This window comes from Anopheles stephensi, chromosome 2 (genome assembly GCF_013141755.1).
Source record: "Anopheles stephensi strain Indian chromosome 2, UCI_ANSTEP_V1.0, whole genome shotgun sequence".
NCBI classification, from domain to species: Eukaryota; Metazoa; Arthropoda; class Insecta; order Diptera; family Culicidae; genus Anopheles; species Anopheles stephensi.
Window position 1 is genome coordinate 12496980 of NC_050202.1, and position 17596 is coordinate 12514575.

At 46.2% G+C, this 17596-nt stretch overlaps 4 protein-coding genes across 4 annotated transcripts; 2 read left to right on the forward strand and 2 right to left on the reverse strand.

The window, feature by feature from the left end:
- Nucleotides 1-412: 412 nt before the first annotated feature.
- On the forward strand, nt 413-2669 carry LOC118504065 (DNA mismatch repair protein Mlh1). The gene is made up of 2 exons (XM_036038103.1): nt 413-1801; nt 1874-2669. Exons 1-2 carry the CDS (start codon nt 519-521, stop codon nt 2598-2600), a joined length of 2010 nt encoding a protein of 669 aa, XP_035893996.1. The 5' UTR covers nt 413-518; the 3' UTR covers nt 2601-2669.
- On the reverse strand, nt 2622-3454 carry LOC118504114 (succinate dehydrogenase assembly factor 2, mitochondrial). Its single transcript, XM_036038205.1, has 3 exons — nt 3301-3454; nt 3038-3231; nt 2622-2966 (listed from the first exon to the last, which is right to left on the reverse strand). Exons 1-3 carry the CDS (start codon nt 3319-3321, stop codon nt 2684-2686), a joined length of 498 nt encoding a protein of 165 aa, XP_035894098.1. The 5' UTR covers nt 3322-3454; the 3' UTR covers nt 2622-2683.
- A 166-nt stretch (nt 3455-3620) lies between these two features.
- On the forward strand, nt 3621-5309 carry LOC118504101 (arginine-hydroxylase NDUFAF5, mitochondrial). The gene is made up of 2 exons (XM_036038185.1): nt 3621-3942; nt 4007-5309. Exons 1-2 carry the CDS (start codon nt 3803-3805, stop codon nt 4857-4859), a joined length of 993 nt encoding a protein of 330 aa, XP_035894078.1. The 5' UTR covers nt 3621-3802; the 3' UTR covers nt 4860-5309.
- On the reverse strand, nt 4884-15605 carry LOC118504071 (CDK5 and ABL1 enzyme substrate 2). The gene is made up of 5 exons (XM_036038117.1): nt 13744-15605; nt 9529-10414; nt 9262-9452; nt 6291-6495; nt 4884-6216 (listed from the first exon to the last, which is right to left on the reverse strand). Exons 1-5 carry the CDS (start codon nt 14265-14267, stop codon nt 6076-6078), a joined length of 1947 nt encoding a protein of 648 aa, XP_035894010.1. The 5' UTR covers nt 14268-15605; the 3' UTR covers nt 4884-6075.
- Nucleotides 15606-17596: the final 1991 nt, after the last annotated feature.

Here is a 17596-nt window from a genome sequence, read left to right on the forward strand (position 1 = left end):
CTTTCTTTAATGTAAACGTCAGTTGTTTCAGGGGTGTCAAGCGCAACGTGGAAGGAGCTTTTCTAGCAGATATACACATTTTGTGAATTTAATTGATTTTTGATTGTTGAACTTAAAATAAGTTTTTTTCAGCTATTTTCTAAGTATTTCTCTTCATGAAAAATGTGTTGGTCACCTCTATCAACTTAACCTCAGGGCAAGAGTCATTATTTGTTTTTTCCGGTTTTTTTAATTTTTCCCCATCCCCATTTTTCGAGGTTAAAATGGCAATTTTTACGACTTTATTATTGAAACAATCGCTTTCCGTTCAGGTATTCTCACTGGTATTCTACAAAAAGACCGGAACGATTCAAGGATTGAATATTAAGGGTTGAAACCCAAATTGCTCGAATCGAGCAGCTCGAACTGCTGTAGGCGCGCCAAAACAAAATAGAGGCTCTGTTTGTAAACAAATGTGGTGCTGCGTGTGCCGTTTTTCTTCCGCCGAGAGACACACACAAGATTAACTCACATTAAGAATGGATCCAGGAATAATTCGCAAACTGGACGAGGTGGTCGTGAATCGCATTGCTGCGGGTGAAATTATTCAACGGCCAGCAAACGCCCTGAAGGAAATGATTGAAAACAGTCTCGACGCCAAAGCGACGAGCATCCAAGTTACGGTCAAAGCTGGCGGGCTACGGTCGCTCCAGATACAGGACAACGGGACCGGCATACGGCGTGAAGATTTGGCGATCGTGTGCGAACGATTTACCACCTCCAAGCTACGCTCCTTCGACGATCTTTCCTCCATCAGTACGTACGGATTTCGGGGCGAAGCGCTGGCCAGCATCAGTCACGTGGCGCACCTAACGATCGTAACGAAGACGAAGGCGGAAAAGTGTGGCTTCAAGGCGTGCTACGAGGACGGTAAGCTGAAGGGTGACATTAAACCGATCGCCGGCAATCAGGGCACACAGATTACGGTGGACGATCTGTTCTACAATGTGCCGATGCGGAAGCAAGCGCTGAAAACACCGAACGAAGAGTTTCAGCGCATCTCGGACGTGGTCAGCAAGTACGCGGTGCACAATCCGCAGGCATGTTTTGTACTGAAAAAGTTCGGTGAGCCCGCTTCCATTCGAACGCAACCGAAGGCGACGGTTGCGCAGAACATTGGGACGATCTATGGGGCTGCCATCGGGAAGGCGCTGATCGCGATCGAAACGAGCGATGATATACTGCAGCTTACGGTGAATGGATACGTGACGAATGTAAACTTTTCGCTCAAGAAAGGTATCTCGCTGCTGTTCATCAACCATCGGGCGGTGGAGTGTAGCGCACTGAAGAAAGCAATCGATGCGATTTACTCGCTGTACCTACCGAAGGGCAGTGCGCCGTTCGTGTACCTTTCGCTGGAACTAAACCCCCAGAATGTGGACGTTAATGTGCATCCGACCAAGCACGAGGTTCACTTTCTGCACGAGGAGGAAATCGTCGAGAAGGTGAAATTGCTCGTCGAAAAGGCACTGCTCGGCGGTAATGCGGCACGTTCGTACACGCAGGCACTGTTGCCCGGTGCAAATCAACCGCTGGACACACCGAAAGCGAACGAATCGATGGTAGGTGGGGACGATAAGCCGAGGTTGGACTACAAGCTTGTGCGCACCAGCCACAGCGAGCAGAAGTTGGATAAATTCTTCAACATCAGTGGCAGCAGTAGTGGGCTTCAGGCGAAGGAGGATGAACCACAGGATGAGAAACCATTGGAACCGAAACTCACACAGCCTTCCCCGTCCAGGAAGAAAAAGGCCATTAAAAAGTGAGTATTGAAACTGTTCCTTTCGAAAGGGATTTTCGTTAAAACAATTCCTTCTCGTCCGTTGGTTTAAAGGGAAACGAGGCTCTACAGCATCCACACGCTACGGCAACAGATCGAAGCGGAGGGGGATGAAAATTTGCGCAAAATATTCCGCGAGCTCACGTACGTCGGTACGATCGATCGCGATCAGGTGCTGATCCAGTACGACACAAAGCTGTACCTTGCCAAGACGCAACCACTGGCGGCGGAACTGTTCTACCAGCTGCTGCTCTTCAATTTCGGCAACTTTGAGCGACTATCGTTCTCCGAACCACTAGAAATCAATCGTTTGGTACATCTGGCACTGGCCGATCCAAGCAGCGGATACACCGAGGAGGACGGACCGGTCGACGAGCTAGCATCGGTTATCGTGGACAAGCTGGTTAGCAAAGCACCCATCCTTCGAGAATATTACAACCTTAACATCCGTGAGGATGGTTACCTGGAATCGTTACCGAAGCTGCTGGAAAACTACATCCCATCGGTGGTGTTTCTGCCCATGTACATCGTACGCTTGGCGGCCGAAGTCGAGTGGGACGATGAGATGGAATTTTTCCGCACGTTTAGCCGTGAAACGGCACACTTTTTCTCGCGCCTTGCCCTCACCAAACCGGACGCGGAGTACCGCTGGGAGCTGGAGCATGTGATTTATCCTGCCGTGCGGAACCAGCTTATACCGCCGAAAGAATTCTCCAAAAACGGTTGCCTACTGCAGCTTGCCAGTCTTCCCGAGCTGTACCGCGTATTTGAACGATGCTAATAACACACACATACGCGCGGGTTGAGTTTAAGCGTTCAAATAAATACTCTTATTGTTTTAATGCCAGAACGGTTCGGTTTTGGTTAAGCTTTAGCGTACAGATCGGGCTGCGTGAATCGCTGCTCACGATCGTTGTTCTTTACGTGTGCTTTCAGCATGTTCATCACCTCGTTGTCGTACTCTTTCGGGGTCGGTTTTACGCCCGTCGCCCAGTAAAAAATGTCCCAATCGTTCGACGGCAGGTTGATGAGCCGATCGTACAGCTTCGTCTGGGCGGGATCCATTGCGGCCAGATGCTTGGCGGCGAACGTGCTCAGCAGCAGTCCGTTCTCGAGCATACCACGCTTGCGGGACTGGTACAGCAGGCTGGGAGAAAATTGCATTCACATTGTTCAAAGGACCTTTACATTAAATGGTATGTTCTCAAGTGTACGTACCGAGACTTTTGCAGCTGAAGCGGTTCATTTTTCTTCTCTTTGTATTCCGGAATGGGAAGCGATTTGTCCTCCAGATCGATCATCGGTGTCGGTGGACGGTAGCCATCGGTGGAGTTGCAAACGGGCGCTCCGGTTGAAATCAACCGTGATGCTGCGGCCCAGCTGTTTGCCACCACCGTGCAACGGTTAATCAGCTGCAAAAATGGGAACGATTATTAGAGCGAATAAAGCCAAAACATGCTTTTTAATCGAAAAATACTTACCAGTGCCGGAATACGAAACATTGCGAAATTGCGGACAAGTTTGCAGTAAATATTATGTAAAAGCTGTGCGTGCGTGCTTGCGCTTGGCTGCTGGATCAAAACAAACACCGGTTTGACAGGAACGTGACAGCTGCGGGAAGCGACTGCCTGCACGAAAATTGGAAAAAATAGATAGTTTTTACATTATTAAATAAAATAAGAATACAGAATCTTGTGCACTACTTAACATACTATTTTAACAAAATTTTAAGTAAAATTTAAAATAATCGATCTTATTAAATGTCACCGCATTTGACCAGCAGAGTACGAGCTGTGCTTGAAGGAGCTTTCAATGTTGTCAATTGTGCAATACAAAAACAATGGTGCCGGAAAAGCAGATTTTACTGTGATTTTCCCATTTCTGCTGATCGCTTGTTGTTAAATGAGATAAACCGGTGTCCGAGATGTATTATTAACAACCAAAAGCAGCTTATATAAGGTATTTGTACCTGCGTTACATAAAATGTTCCCATTGCTCAGCAAAACAGCGCGGGCTGGTTCCGTTGTGTTGCGGCAGCAGCAGCACCGGCAATACTGCACACCGGTTGTAAATATATTCGATCGCAATGTGAAACGATTACAGCGAGAACGTGCTGCTAGAAGGTATTATATTGTGTTTAAAATTGTATGTAAAGATTCGATTGCTAATCAGGCTCCTCACTTCCAGGGACGATGTGGAGCTGTACGACTACATCAAGGAAGAGGTGGGCTACCGGTTAGCGGACCGCATATTCGACATCAAGCGCCAGTTTACGAACGCGGTCGATCTCGGTGCCGGTCGGGGATACGTCACGAACCACGTGCTGGGCGAAACGGTACAGAAACTAACCGCGGTCGATCTCAGCCCCGCCATGCTGTCGCAGATCAAAGGCTCACCCGGGCTGGATTTTAGCATCCGCGAGATGGACGAGGAACGGTTCCAGTTTGAGGACGACTCGCTGGATCTGGTTGTATCTAGCTTAAGCATGCACTGGATCAACGATCTTCCAGCGTGCTTTCGGGCGGTAAATCGAGCACTCAAACCGGACGGTGTGTTTATCGGCGCAATGTTCGGGGGTGATACGCTGTACGAGCTACGATCCGCACTGCAGTTGGCGGACCAGGAACGGAAAGGTGGACTAGCACCGCACGTATCCCCCTTCACACAGATCCGGGATGTGGGAATGTTGCTAAACCGGGGTGGTTTTACGATGCTAACGATCGATACGGACGAGCTGGTGATCGGCTATCCGTCCATGTACGAGCTGATGTTCGATCTGCAGGGTATGGCGGAGAGCAATGCGGCCTTTAACCGACCGGTGCACGTCGGACGCGACACACTGATGGCGGCAGCAGCAATCTACAAGGACATGTACGCCCGCAAGGAGGAAGGCGTACAGGCCACGTTTCAGATAATATTCTTTGTCGGATGGAAACCGTGCGCTAGTCAACCGCAACCGGCCGAACGTGGGTCCGGGACGGTTTCGTTAAAGGATCTCGGGAAGGTGATGACACCGACGGGTTCGGGATGTAAAAAGTAAAAGGCGACAGTGACGATCCTTAAGTCAAGGTGTGACACCACGTCTATAGTAAAGAGGTTATATTTTGAAAAAAAAAATGCCCACTCCCGAGCGAGCTTTTACAACTACGACTACAAGCACTACTTCCCCCCTCTTCTACCAAACACTCAACAAAACGATGTAAAGATGTAACGAACTAAAACAAACAGAAAAGCGTGGGTTTAATAAAATAAACGCGAAATATAACGAATTCTACCTTCCTTCTCGCAAGTACTTCGGCAGCAGTATATATGTGTAAGCACAGTTTTATAAACCGATTTTTCACCATCACCCTTTTTAGCTGTGTTGTCCTGTGGCATATTGTATAGCTACACGTTTGCGGGGCGTTTCAGCCTAATAAACATAAATCCTTAAGGTATATATACTAGTATATGGGTGGGTAAATAACAAAATTTAAAGAAAAAATAAAAATAAACGACCATCTAATATATCTTTGCCCGGATTGGTAAAAAAAATCGAATAGAAATAGTAAAAGTACATCGGGTTGTATATGGCATCCGCCGCAGCCACCGTAAGTACATCCAATTTCATTCGCATTCGGGGGATTAGTTAAGCTAGGACACATGGAGTGGTGAGATGAGAAGTACATTGGGTCAACACTAAGTTCCGTAAGTACATCCATCATTCTATCTAATGTTTTTTAGGAACTCGCTAAGGGACAAGAAGAGTGTGTGTGAGAGAGATATTGAGCAGAATGAAGTTGCGCTTGCCTAACATGCTGCTAAAAACGGTATACATTTTTCTGTGTTTTATATGGCAAAGTAATGCTTATCATTGCATATAACCTACAACACCCCATCCCAAACATGGATGTGGGGTTGCTGATTTGTGTGCTTTAAAAATCCGCATTACAGTGTTTAAACCCGGCTGTAAACGTTTAACTTTTTTTTAAGAGTGTACAACTACTAACGCGGGGGGGTTGTTCTAAGCATTTATAAATCTCCTCACACTCATTTGCAATTAACAGTCTTTGCCCGGGGGGAAGCAGTCAAGTGCTTGGCTGCTCTGTCCCGCTTCAACTAGCCGCCCCTAAATCTGTGTAAGAAAATCACCCAATAAATGCTTCCTGCAGCATATGACACAACAGTAAATGGTTAATCTCGTTGACTCCCTTCCTCGTTCCGGCTGCTTCCCCACCACCACCGCCGCCGCCGCAACCGCCACCTACCGCCCATTCCTATGATTCGTACATCAGGCGCTGATAGTGCGGATGAATTTCCTGCGTCGGTACGTGCAGGCTAAACTCGAGCGCCACCAGCACCGCAAACTCGGAAGCGATCAGCTCCTTACGATTTAGACGAAACACGCTTTCTGTTTTCTAAAAATCCATAAGAATTCATATTTAAATTAGTGATGAAAAACACAGACACGGCGACGCAAACCGCAACGCACCTCGATCAAGCTTTTGAGCGCCTCTCCCTTGATGTCGTTCAGTTTGGCGCTCAGCAGCAGACAGGCGCCGGCGCACAGCTTCCGGTTCTCCTTGTTGACCAGCTTGGACAGGATGAGCTTCTCGAAGTAGACGTACGCCTGCGAGATGGTCAGAAAGTCGACACGGCTGTCCAGCTTGTTGATGCGCTTCATCTCGCGTTTAATGCTGGGAAGGAGAGAAGGGTGGTGATCTTATTACGCATGCGAATTGCTCAAGTGGGCATTAATTTTTGGGAGCAGAAAAAACGGTGCTACAGAAAGCAGTTCAAACCAGCGGTTGCGGAAACGTGGGTGCCGATGACCGGCATTTGGGTAAGGTTTGGTAAGGTACGGCACAATGGGCAATTCGAAGTGAATGAAAGGACAAAAATGAGTTTTTTTTGCATTTCAGGGTCATCAAATGGGGAAATTTTAAATCACGTAAAACTATAAGCCACTGCTAGTATAGTATAATGGCACAGTAAAGTATGAAGTATAATGGTATAAAATAGTATAATGGCACTAGTGACATAGGCACAGCCATTCCGGGAGGACACAGTGTCCGGGAGGCTATGTTTTAAAAGCCAGGCTACATGATGCGAGATTTCAAACAGATTTCGCTTAAAAGGGGGGAATTGGCGAAATTTTTACGTCAAAAACATTGCGGTTCATCTACCCACGTGTTTTAGAGCACTTCATGCTATCTCTCTCTCTTCAACCGAAAACTACCATGGCAACGCATAGAATGTGACAGAGAGGGCTAGAGAGAAGCGAAATCTTTCCGAGATTTCAGCTCGAGGAGGCGAAATCTTTTTGACGGATAGATTTCGCATGTCCTCCCCTTTTTAGCGAAAATTTTTTGGCATCTCGCATCATGTAGCCTTTTAAGAGCATGCTATGAGTAGCTTGTGTGGCTCCTCCCGATTCTCCCCAACAGGAGTCAGGAGAAAAATCTTTCTCTACAATCTCAAGAGGTCTGTCATTGCTAGGCTTCTTTAACTTAGTGTATCAGTAACTGGATAGTCAGGCCAGGTGAGAAATATCAGTTGCGAGTGCTGAATAAGAATGCGCTCCCCATAAAGATTTCCTACTTGTTCTTGTTATTCCTCCAATTCAGTTTCTCTTGACTACTTGGCTACTGATTAAGAAGTTTTTATGAAGAACCGTATTGGTCCTGGCCGTTTTGCTACTTATCAAGTAGGTAGTTGTTTAAAATGATTCATATTTCAGGGGAAACTATTTTAATGTTCTTCCGAATGTATGTGATTCAAATCTGTCGATTATAATGAAAAATTGCTTCTAATCTCTGTTTACAAATTTAGTGGAAAGATTCAAAGCCTCTGTAAAAAATATGAACAAACCAACGAACCCAACCAGATTAAAGTATAATTTTTTACAACAATGTGTTTTGCAAAGTTTTATGAGACTTGTCGTAGCTTTTAAATGGCAAGAATACCTATAATGTTAAAGAAAGGTGTAGTTTTTATCAATAGGTGTTTTTTTCCCTATGATCATCTATCTCGTTAATTATTCTAATACAAACATTCATTCCAAATTCTTTCAGAGCTTTCAAATGTGTTCAGAGATTTATAATTTAAAGAAATTTAAATTACTATCATAAAAAGGAATGAAATAATTAACAAATTTTAACTTTTTTTACGGCTCAATTTACAGATTAAGAAGGCCTCAAGACGACCTTACATCTCTTAATTATTTAAACTTTTCCTATTATATTAAAGAAATATAACACCTTTTCTGGGGCATCTATCTCACCATTTGCCCACTGTGCTACGTGCATAATTTGGTTACCATTTCAAGGACGGTCACCGGTCTGGAACCGATCGCGAATTTTGCAAGTCCTTCAACCAGATTCCGCGTCTTATCGCTATCGCACTGGACGACCGGTGGTTCATTGAACGGTCAACAAGATGCTTACTGTTATGCGTAATACAAAAGAAACAAACGCTTCCTGTCTGCTGCTGCCCTTGAAATTTAAATCAGGGATGGTTTTTTTTCCTTTCAAGATCAGAATAGTGCTCTCGCACGCATATAAAAATCCTTTTTAATAAAATCACGAACAAAAGCATCGGGCGGTACGCTAGACAGCGTGCAACGACAATGAAGAAAGTTAGATTATCGTGCCATGATTTACAACACAGCCACAAACAAACGAATCCCATCATATCAGTCCCGAGTCCCATCCGCGAGGCTAATTTCATACAAGAAAATGGTAACGATGGCCTTGTTCATCACTGCTTACAGAAGAGACACACACAAGCACCCGTTTGCGCTGATAAAGAAGATTAAACTCTCCTTAGGTGTCCACAGGCCAGCGGGCAACCCAGCCAGCGAAACAATTAAATCATCACATTAAGACACCGCATCCTGGTTGGCCGTTTGATAAGCAGCAGCAGCAACAGGGGGCGATTTAAATGCCGTTTAAAATTTTATTTTGCTGTTGTTCCCTCCACCCAATCGAAGCTCATCAGCAGCACCGTATCGTCTAACACGTGTGACGTAAAGATGGCGAGCATTAGTGTGTGATAAGATATCGAAGTTTGAAACTCATGTCGCACGATACCCAAGAGTCCACAGCAAGAATGTGCTGATGGTGGCAGCATTTAGATACATGATGTGGGAACACATCATCTATGCGTTTAATGCATAAGCAGCATAGGATTTAATTGCGCAGTTGCGGTGGCCGCGTGTCGCTGTAATCGGACACGGTCAAAACGAAATGTCACCTCCAGCGAAAAGATGAGGGCGTCAACAAAACAATTCATGCTTCTTCCCGCTGGATCCCGCGTGCCGTGGTGATGGCTTCCGCAAGGAAACACAACAGCTCTCTTATCGCGCACTGACGACAAGCCGTCCTGGTCCAGAGGGTGCCCCCCATTTGTTTGTTTACCACCCCGATGTGCTGTGTTTGTGTGTGGTTCTGTGGCAAACGTACCTTCGGAGTTTGCTGAGCGTAAGCTGAATTTGTGGGAACTTCTCCCGGAACTGATCGTTCAGCTCCTTCTTCAGCTCGGACGGCCGCACGTAGTCGATGACGGACGTAACGTACGAGGTGAAGGTGAGCAGCGTCCGATGCTTGCCCGCAATCAGCTCCGGATCGTCCAGTATGTTGGCCGAGTACTGTATCTACAGCGAGACAAGGGGGGGACAGAGTAAGTGACAACGACTCTCTTCTGCTGCCGTGCGCGACAAAGCAGCTTACCCCGGAAATGGAAGTGTAGCCATCTTCGTACTCTTTCGAAATGTCCAACAGTCCGGACGATGGTCCACTACCCGCACCACCACCACCACCACCAACGACACCACCCACTCCTCCACCGGACGCTCCACCCGACGGTTGCGATGGACTCGCGGCACTGTTACGGTTCAACGTATCATAGTACCGTGCCGCGGCATGATTCTCCATCGAGGCGAAGTTCGTTATCTCGAACGCAGCACCACTCTTGATAGCCTTTTCCGGGTGCTTTTTCTCGCGATGATACGCCCTCGAAGGGATCAGCAAGTATCCGTACGATACCTCCTGACCGACCTCACCGCCACGCTCGATCCCGAGCAGCCGGAACGCGTCGAACGGTGCATCGTTAATCGAGGACAGTGGGCGCGCACCGGACGGATGACGGCGCCGCTCGCGACGCATTTCGGCCCGCGACGCTTTGCCCTTGCAGTACGGCAACACGGAGAAGATATGGCACGGTGCTTTCTTCGCCAGCAGCACGATACGATCCTCCTGAAAGCCGCCCGGATGGCGCCGCAGGTCCATCTGGTTGTAGTAGCGCACCTCGCGCGGATAACCACCACCACCTGCACCCTGATCGTTAATGACGACGGTCCGGGTCGGACGGCCCTGGATCAAGCTTTCCGTGCTGCTGTTCGTGGTCCAACCTGCCGTACCCGCGCCGGGACGCTGTTGTGGATCTTCTGGTCCATTGCCACCGCCGGACGACGTGGGGCCGGTTACGATTGTTCCGGCGCTGGTATTCATCAGCAGCGATCGTTTGGCACCGGTTGGACGCTGCGTGGCGGAGTTCGCTCGCGAGCGCTTATCCGCCGTATGGTTTAGCCGTCCATCGTTCGGATTCCAATTTTCACTGGGGAAGGAGAAAAAAAAAGGGAAGAGAAGAAACCGGAGAAACGAATGAGTTAACGTGCTTGACTGGCTGGCTGGAGCGTGCTGTAGGTCACGTAATCTTTGCTTGCTGTGTTCTTTGGGAAGTAAGAGGGTCGTAGGGCGATCGAAAATGAAAAGAAAAAAAACAAACGTTGGCGCTTAATACGTAAGCTAATCGGGTTTGGATCATCCCCGGCCACGTGAAGAATAATGTGGATTTTCAATTATTTTTTAACGGATATTCTATGCTTCAGATACGTTGATTTTGGAGTGTGCATGCAATACACTATGGGGCAACACCGGTTTAAAATATATAGAAAGGACAACCCTTATTGAATACAGCTTTTTAACATTCCCAACACAATAATTTAAGTAAGAAAAAGCTAGAAAAATATTAACTTTAGTTATTAAGTTCAAAGTTTTAGACATGTCACGTGATTACGCGATTATTAACAGCACGAATCAATTTTAAATATTGCGCACTCATTAAAAATAAAAATGAAAATTTCAGCTCTGTCACTCATTAAAAATGGTGTTGGAATTTCATAAAAAATATATCGTGCTTTTTGAAGCCAAACCGGTACTAAAACACTGTTTTATCGATTCTCTTATGGCGACTTTAACTGCAGTAAAAGTTATATTCGTTTGCCGTACATCCTCGTATTCATGGCTGGAGGCACATTTCATACTGGAAGGAGTATGAGGTAGGACACTAAAACGCTCACAATGATAATTTTCACGTCTTTTTAGCTTTATACACAGCACAGTCAAAGTCATGTTCAACCAATAGATTTTGGGTGAAATCAAATCAAATTTTAAGAGACGATTAGAGTGTTTGTTATCGCATTCAAGTGTTTATAAATTTGTTTACGCTCTGTCGAGATCCACCGCCTCATGATTGTAGGAAAAAAATATGAAAATGGATACAGTATGGATACCAAGTTTGTCTTTTCTTCAGCAAAAAGGGGAAATTGTACTCTCTTTCAACTTAGAATTACACCAACCATAAGCTCGCTCTTCCTAATATATTGTAAACATAAAAAGTTGCATATGCGAACAGCATTCCAAGATCAACATTCGATCAAAATAAGAACAAATATATTTACTCTCTAGCAAGACAGGCTTGGGCGACCGTACCTTACTCCACCATATCCTAAACCCGACTTTGTTTGGGATTTGACTGACGACCATACCTTACTTGTTTATCGTAAGGTAGGTCATCTTTCAAATCTCATATAAATGCGTAGAAAAAGTATACGATGGAGCTGTGACTCAAGCCAAACTAATCGTTTGTTGTTAATGTTTTTGCAATAAAATAAAACATTATTCTGGCCGCATTTTATTATGGACTGCCCCATAGTGCATGGTGTACTTCATTTGTAAAATTGACAATTAAAAATCCGTTAAAAGTTTAAACAATTTCTTACAATGCTTTTAATGGCTAGAGGATTTTTGAGTCGAGTTTAACAGGCTGCTAACTCTAAAAATAAACACACTCTTCACGTAATGTAACCCAATCCTACCGGCATGAACAAAAACAACTCAAAACCATGAAAAAGGCTCTCGCGCTACTTCAAGAGGAATTAACTCACATTCCTCATTTCTGCAATGGCAAACCAAACAAAACATCGTCATTCTCGTGTTCCCGTTGCATTCGTACGCGGATTAAAACAACTACGGACACAAAGAGGAAGTAGCGATGTTAAAAAACCGGCAGATGTTTCGCGCTGTTTCGCAATATGCTGCTTCTTCACTGTGTGTCTGTGTTTCTTGCCTTAGGGTCAAGATTAGCGAAAAAAGAAAACAAAACTCCACTGCCGAACCTGTCGCCTTGGGCTGGACAAACTGCAACCATCGTCGCCCTCTTCAAGGTGAGAACCTGCCCTGTTGTTCCCCTGTACGTTAATCTAATAAAGGGAGGCAACATTTATGTGGAGCAAACGAGTGTGTGCGAGTGTGTCGGTCGTATTATATCGATTCCCTCCCCCCCAGAGTTTGGAGGTGGTGGTAAAAAAGTATGAAGTAACAGCCGTCGTGCGCCACACAGCATCAGCGACCGGACGGAAGAAGCTCCATCCGATGAAGAAAGGTTGTGTGTTTCCTCGTCGGACCGCCGCTTTTCTCCATCATCCGGTGTATGTTTGGTATATAAATAGTTTGCTACAAGGTTAAGGCGCAAGCGATCGCGATTGGCTAATATTAGAAATTTAAGAACTTTTGCTTAGTTTCATTGATCCGATGAGCGTGCACATGATTTTTGTGCTGATGCTTCAGGGAGGGAAAAAAAAAGAATTGAAAAACATAACAAACATGAATGTGATTTTCACGTGACGGCCTGCATGTGTACGGTTGAGCGATAGGCATTGGTTGGTTGGTTGTTTTGTGATGGGTGAATCATTCGTCAGCAGCGCCCTTTGTTTTGCCGCTTCATGACAAACAGATTTAGTTAGATCTATATTAATCGCAAACGAACATCACTCATTGGGGATCGTGTTGTACATTACAATGGAAAATTCCATGGAAAAAAATAAATTTATCTCTTTATCATAGCTAAAAATAATAATTTTATCGCATTGCAATTTTGATAAGCAATAAAATAAACGACGGATTTGTGGTGGCGATATCGGAAATTCTGTCACGTGATAGGGCCTAGTTTAAATCCCTTAGGATGTCAGGACATAAGAGACAACCACCTGAATACCTCCAGATTTAGTGATATTATCCATCCTCCCAAGGGGATAGGCACCACAAACAATCGGAAAAACGCTTTGTCATTCTCTATTATGACTAATTAACTGTGTCATACCTGGTGTGACACGATTGATAAAGAGAGTAAAGGGTTTCGAGTTCAAATCCCAATTCGCATGATCATCGGATACTACTTCGTTCCTACACGCAAAAAAAGCTTTTAATTCACCTAGGAGATGATGCAAATGATTCCAAACCATTCATATTAGGGCACACAAAGTAGGCCAAGATCCGTAAATTCGCGAAGGAGAGAGAAGAGATTTTTTATGAGAACGATAATTTGGTTTACAGAGTTTTGTATAGTTTTTTAATATTCTACCAAGAATTTAGGACCTTACGAAAGGCTGAAAAACAGTAAGTTTTTTATTCTTGGGACGGCCATGACACCGAGTCGACTGTGATAGCGGTGCCGGTTGCTACCAATACGCAAGATCCGGATCCGTATCAAATCCCATTTAGATTGTTTCCCGGGAAAAAAATAGGCCAAGGAAGCCAAACAGGGCTTTCGGTGGTTTTAAATAAAGCTAAAACAAAAAAAAAAGGTGTAACGTCTGTACATACCGATCCTTCAGCGGCGTGCCCTTGGCCGATGACCCATTGCTGACCACCATGTTGCCCTCGCTGTCGATCCGCTTGCCGGCGTAGCGTTCGGGACTTTTGCTAAACGTTCCAGTTCTGGCCCGTGCCCGCTGCTGCCCCTCGGCAGCAATCGGCGGGTTGGCCGGCCCACCGCTCAAGCCGGCCGCAGCACCGTCGATCGGTGCCGCGCCACCACCGCCCGCCGGCAGCCAGCCGCGGACCGTCCCAGGCGCATCGAGCCCGTCCTCTCCCGGCTCGTCATTGCACGTGCCGATACCGTCCAGATCATTGTTGTTCAGTGCTAGTGCTGCGCTGGTGTGGCTAACCGCTGTTGCTCCTCCGCCTGCTCTGCCGGCCAGTGACGCACCAACCGCTCCACCTCCGCCTCCGTGCAGCGGACCGAGCTTCGTGTCCCGATGGGTACCGTCCAGCGAGATGTTGGACAGAAAGGATATCGCAGCCAGTCGACGACGAATGCGGTTCCTGCTGTTCATAGAACTAGCCATGTATCGGATGCCGGATGGGACGTGTGTTGCTTTTGCTTGCTTGCCCTTTGATTTTGGCTCCACCAAAAACAGTACAATCTCCAGCACCACACACACACACACACAGCGACAGTGCGCGAGAGCCCTTATTCACGGTCACCACGGTAAATCAAAAACACAACACAACCACAGCAACCTGCGAGTTTCAGGTTTCTTAGCGACGCACAAGAGTAGGGACAGAGATACGATCGAAGCAAACTGGAACACACTGCAGCAGTACCGGTATGCTGAACAACAGCAGCTCTCCGCGAACAGCGAAATGAAGGAAACCCAAAAAAACAGACCGCGAACGATCAAAACAAAACACACACACCCGCGCTCGCACACTCTCCCGCAACACCTTCTTCACTTCTGCTTCACACAACACACCTTTGAACCACGACGAGCTGCAAGCAGCCGTATATCAGTTCGTTTTATTGGGAATCATTTTGATGCGGGGTGGTTGTTGCTGCTGTTGTTTGCGTTTCTATAACTTCTTTTGTTTGTTCCCTCCTTGCTGCTCGTTACCTAGACCCAATCTTTTGTCCAGCCGTTTTCTCGCGCTGCACGTCGCAATTTTTCCGGTCTACCGTGTGTTGTGGCTGCGGTGGCTTTTCGGTGTTGTTTTTGGAAAGAAAAATGGCAAACCCTTTCTGCTTCTGTGTAGGCACGATTGCTGCTCGTTCTCGCTCTTGCTTAGATGTTTTCGCAATCGGTTACAGTCCTTCTCGCTCTCGCTACCGGCAACCCGTACGATGCGTATGCTCTGCAACGCAAGTGCGGTTCTTGCGTGTACTTTCGATTGAATAAGAACTGGCCGGAGCGGGCCGTGATGTGGGGCGTTTGACGAAAAGGGGTTTGCGGGTGGAAATCGAAGCAGAAAATGGACACGTTCGGTGTAAAATGGCAATCTCGCACACTATGCTGAACGCGAACCTTTTTATTCACCGCACATTTTACGAGAAACACTGCACGGCAAAAACACGAATTCTTTTCGCACTACACACCAGCGCCAGCGGGGGTGGGTGGGCGAGCCGTAGACCAAAAGGAAGGGAGTCGTACCGTGTGTGTGTGTTAAGTTCCTTGCATCAAGTGTTTTTTACGCGCACGGTGAACGAGCATACTAGCACTGGACGGTTTGCGAACCGAACGGGTCAGCCTGCAGCGTACAGATGTTTCGATCGCGAACGGACACTCTTGATTAGATTAGGGCTGGTGTTGATTGAAAAAAACGCCAAGGTCTGTCAAGCACTGCACTCTGCGCGTACGGCACCACGATTGGAGCTAAAAGCGAATCCCACTCGTCGACGGACAAAACCAAAACAAACCCCCCTCGCTGAACCAGGTTTGACAGCTGACGGAAGAATGACAGCTGGTCGGGCGACATTCGAGCAGTTGCATCGAGTTCGGGAAAAGCTCGCTGTGGGCAATATTTTATTCGTTATTTTTATTTTATTAATTTGTTAATAAAAAGCATACATTTTTTATAATTATTATGGTTGCAATCGTTTTAAAAAAGTAAATTTTTAATTAAATATATTTTTTTATTCGTCATTCGTGAAAGCTTTCGAGTGCCACTGTGCGAAAGCTTTCGTGTGTTGTCAAAACTACCGGATCAACAACGCGCGTCCGGTACAAGAAGAGTCTTTCCTTTGGCGCTAAAAAACATCGGTGAAATGCGGAACGTGCAGTAATTAGAATTGATGTCGAATTTAAACAAGGACCTAACTTTCGTCTTGCACTAACGAATTTCTACAATAAGTTTAAACCGGTGTAGATTGAGGTGTTTCAATGTGCACAAATCAGCATTCCCGGTGCTTTGGAGAATCTCTCGATTTAGCTAGCTGATAATGACTAGGATAATGTTTTCAGTGTGAAGTATAACTTAAACTTCGTTTCAGGAAGCACGTGAAGGTCAAAGCAGGGACGCTACTCGGTTAAAGATAAATAATTGTACTTTGGTAACCATAAATAAACACTCCATGACATGACCAGAGCGGACATGTACAGCAAGTACAAAATGTATTCGGCATGCTGCATATTTGACTCTAAATGGATGTTGATGTTGGAAGTCGTATGCTTCTTTCAAAGCCTGCTTTCCTATGAAAAATATTATTATTTGTTTAGTCCATTCAATGCTAATCCTCATATCATGATTCTGAGGAGTGTTGATGAGTTCTTTTGAGTGCACCCAAGAATTCTCTCGGTATCCGGCTGGCGTGACTTCTGCTCCAATTCTGAGGAACTAACCGTCCGGGGCCTGCCTATAGACAACTTCTGGCCGCTAGCTAGATTATTTTCTGGAGTTCGGTGTTAGAGGGGGTAGCGGAGCCGGTCTTCACATGGCAGTTCCGGGTATCCCATCCCGCCCGGACCACTTCCCCGTATGCAAGACTGACTATCCAGTAACGGCTAAACTAGGTCAAGAGCCAAGTCCACTTGAGGTTCTAGAGCCAAAGATCAAGAGTACGATCAAAATTAGCGTACTTTGAACTGTGGCTTTTGGGCCGTAGAGGGTAGCGACGCGGGTCTTTTCACATGGCAGGACTAGGTCTAAAGTCCTATCTCGGCCAACGGACCATCCCAGTCAGTCAATCAATTATATTCCTCTACATTTGCATGAAAGTTTGAAAAAAATAACCAATAACTCAAGCTGACAGACACATCGACTGGGCAGAACGCAAGTTCAAAGAACAGATGGCATTAGCATCAACAACAAATCCTCCACAAAATAAGCACAAAGTCGCACCCGCTAACAACAAATCATTTAAGATGATTACCGTCCTCTCAATACCTCTCGATGCCCAGCAAACTGATAGGGATTATATGTTATCATTAGAACGATTCTTCTCTTCAACGGCAGTTCAGCCCTGTTGGTCGCTCCAGCCACTTCAATCCATACCCTGAAGGGGTTTTGAAATATGTCCGTTCCTTCAGCAAGAGTAAGACCACGTATGCAGCCAACCAACACGCACGAAGGTTAGGTGCAAAATGTATCGATTTGATGGGCAATATGTATACACCAGTTTCAAAGTGTGTATTGTAGCGAATAACAATATCGGCATGATTGATGCGATGCTAAACAGCGCGGACTGTGAAGGTGGCCGCCTGAGAGCGTCACCTTTCGCTTGGGCGATATATTTTCTACTAGGTCGCTCGTACCATCGCACCACGGCGCAGAGCCTTGACATTATGTTGCAGCGAAGCGCGAATCGAGGGGGGGGGGGGTGGTTTCGCTAGAAATTGAGCACTGGAGTACGGATTCTGAATCAATCCGTCCGCGCATTCTTGCGGTGTTGCGGAACGATGGG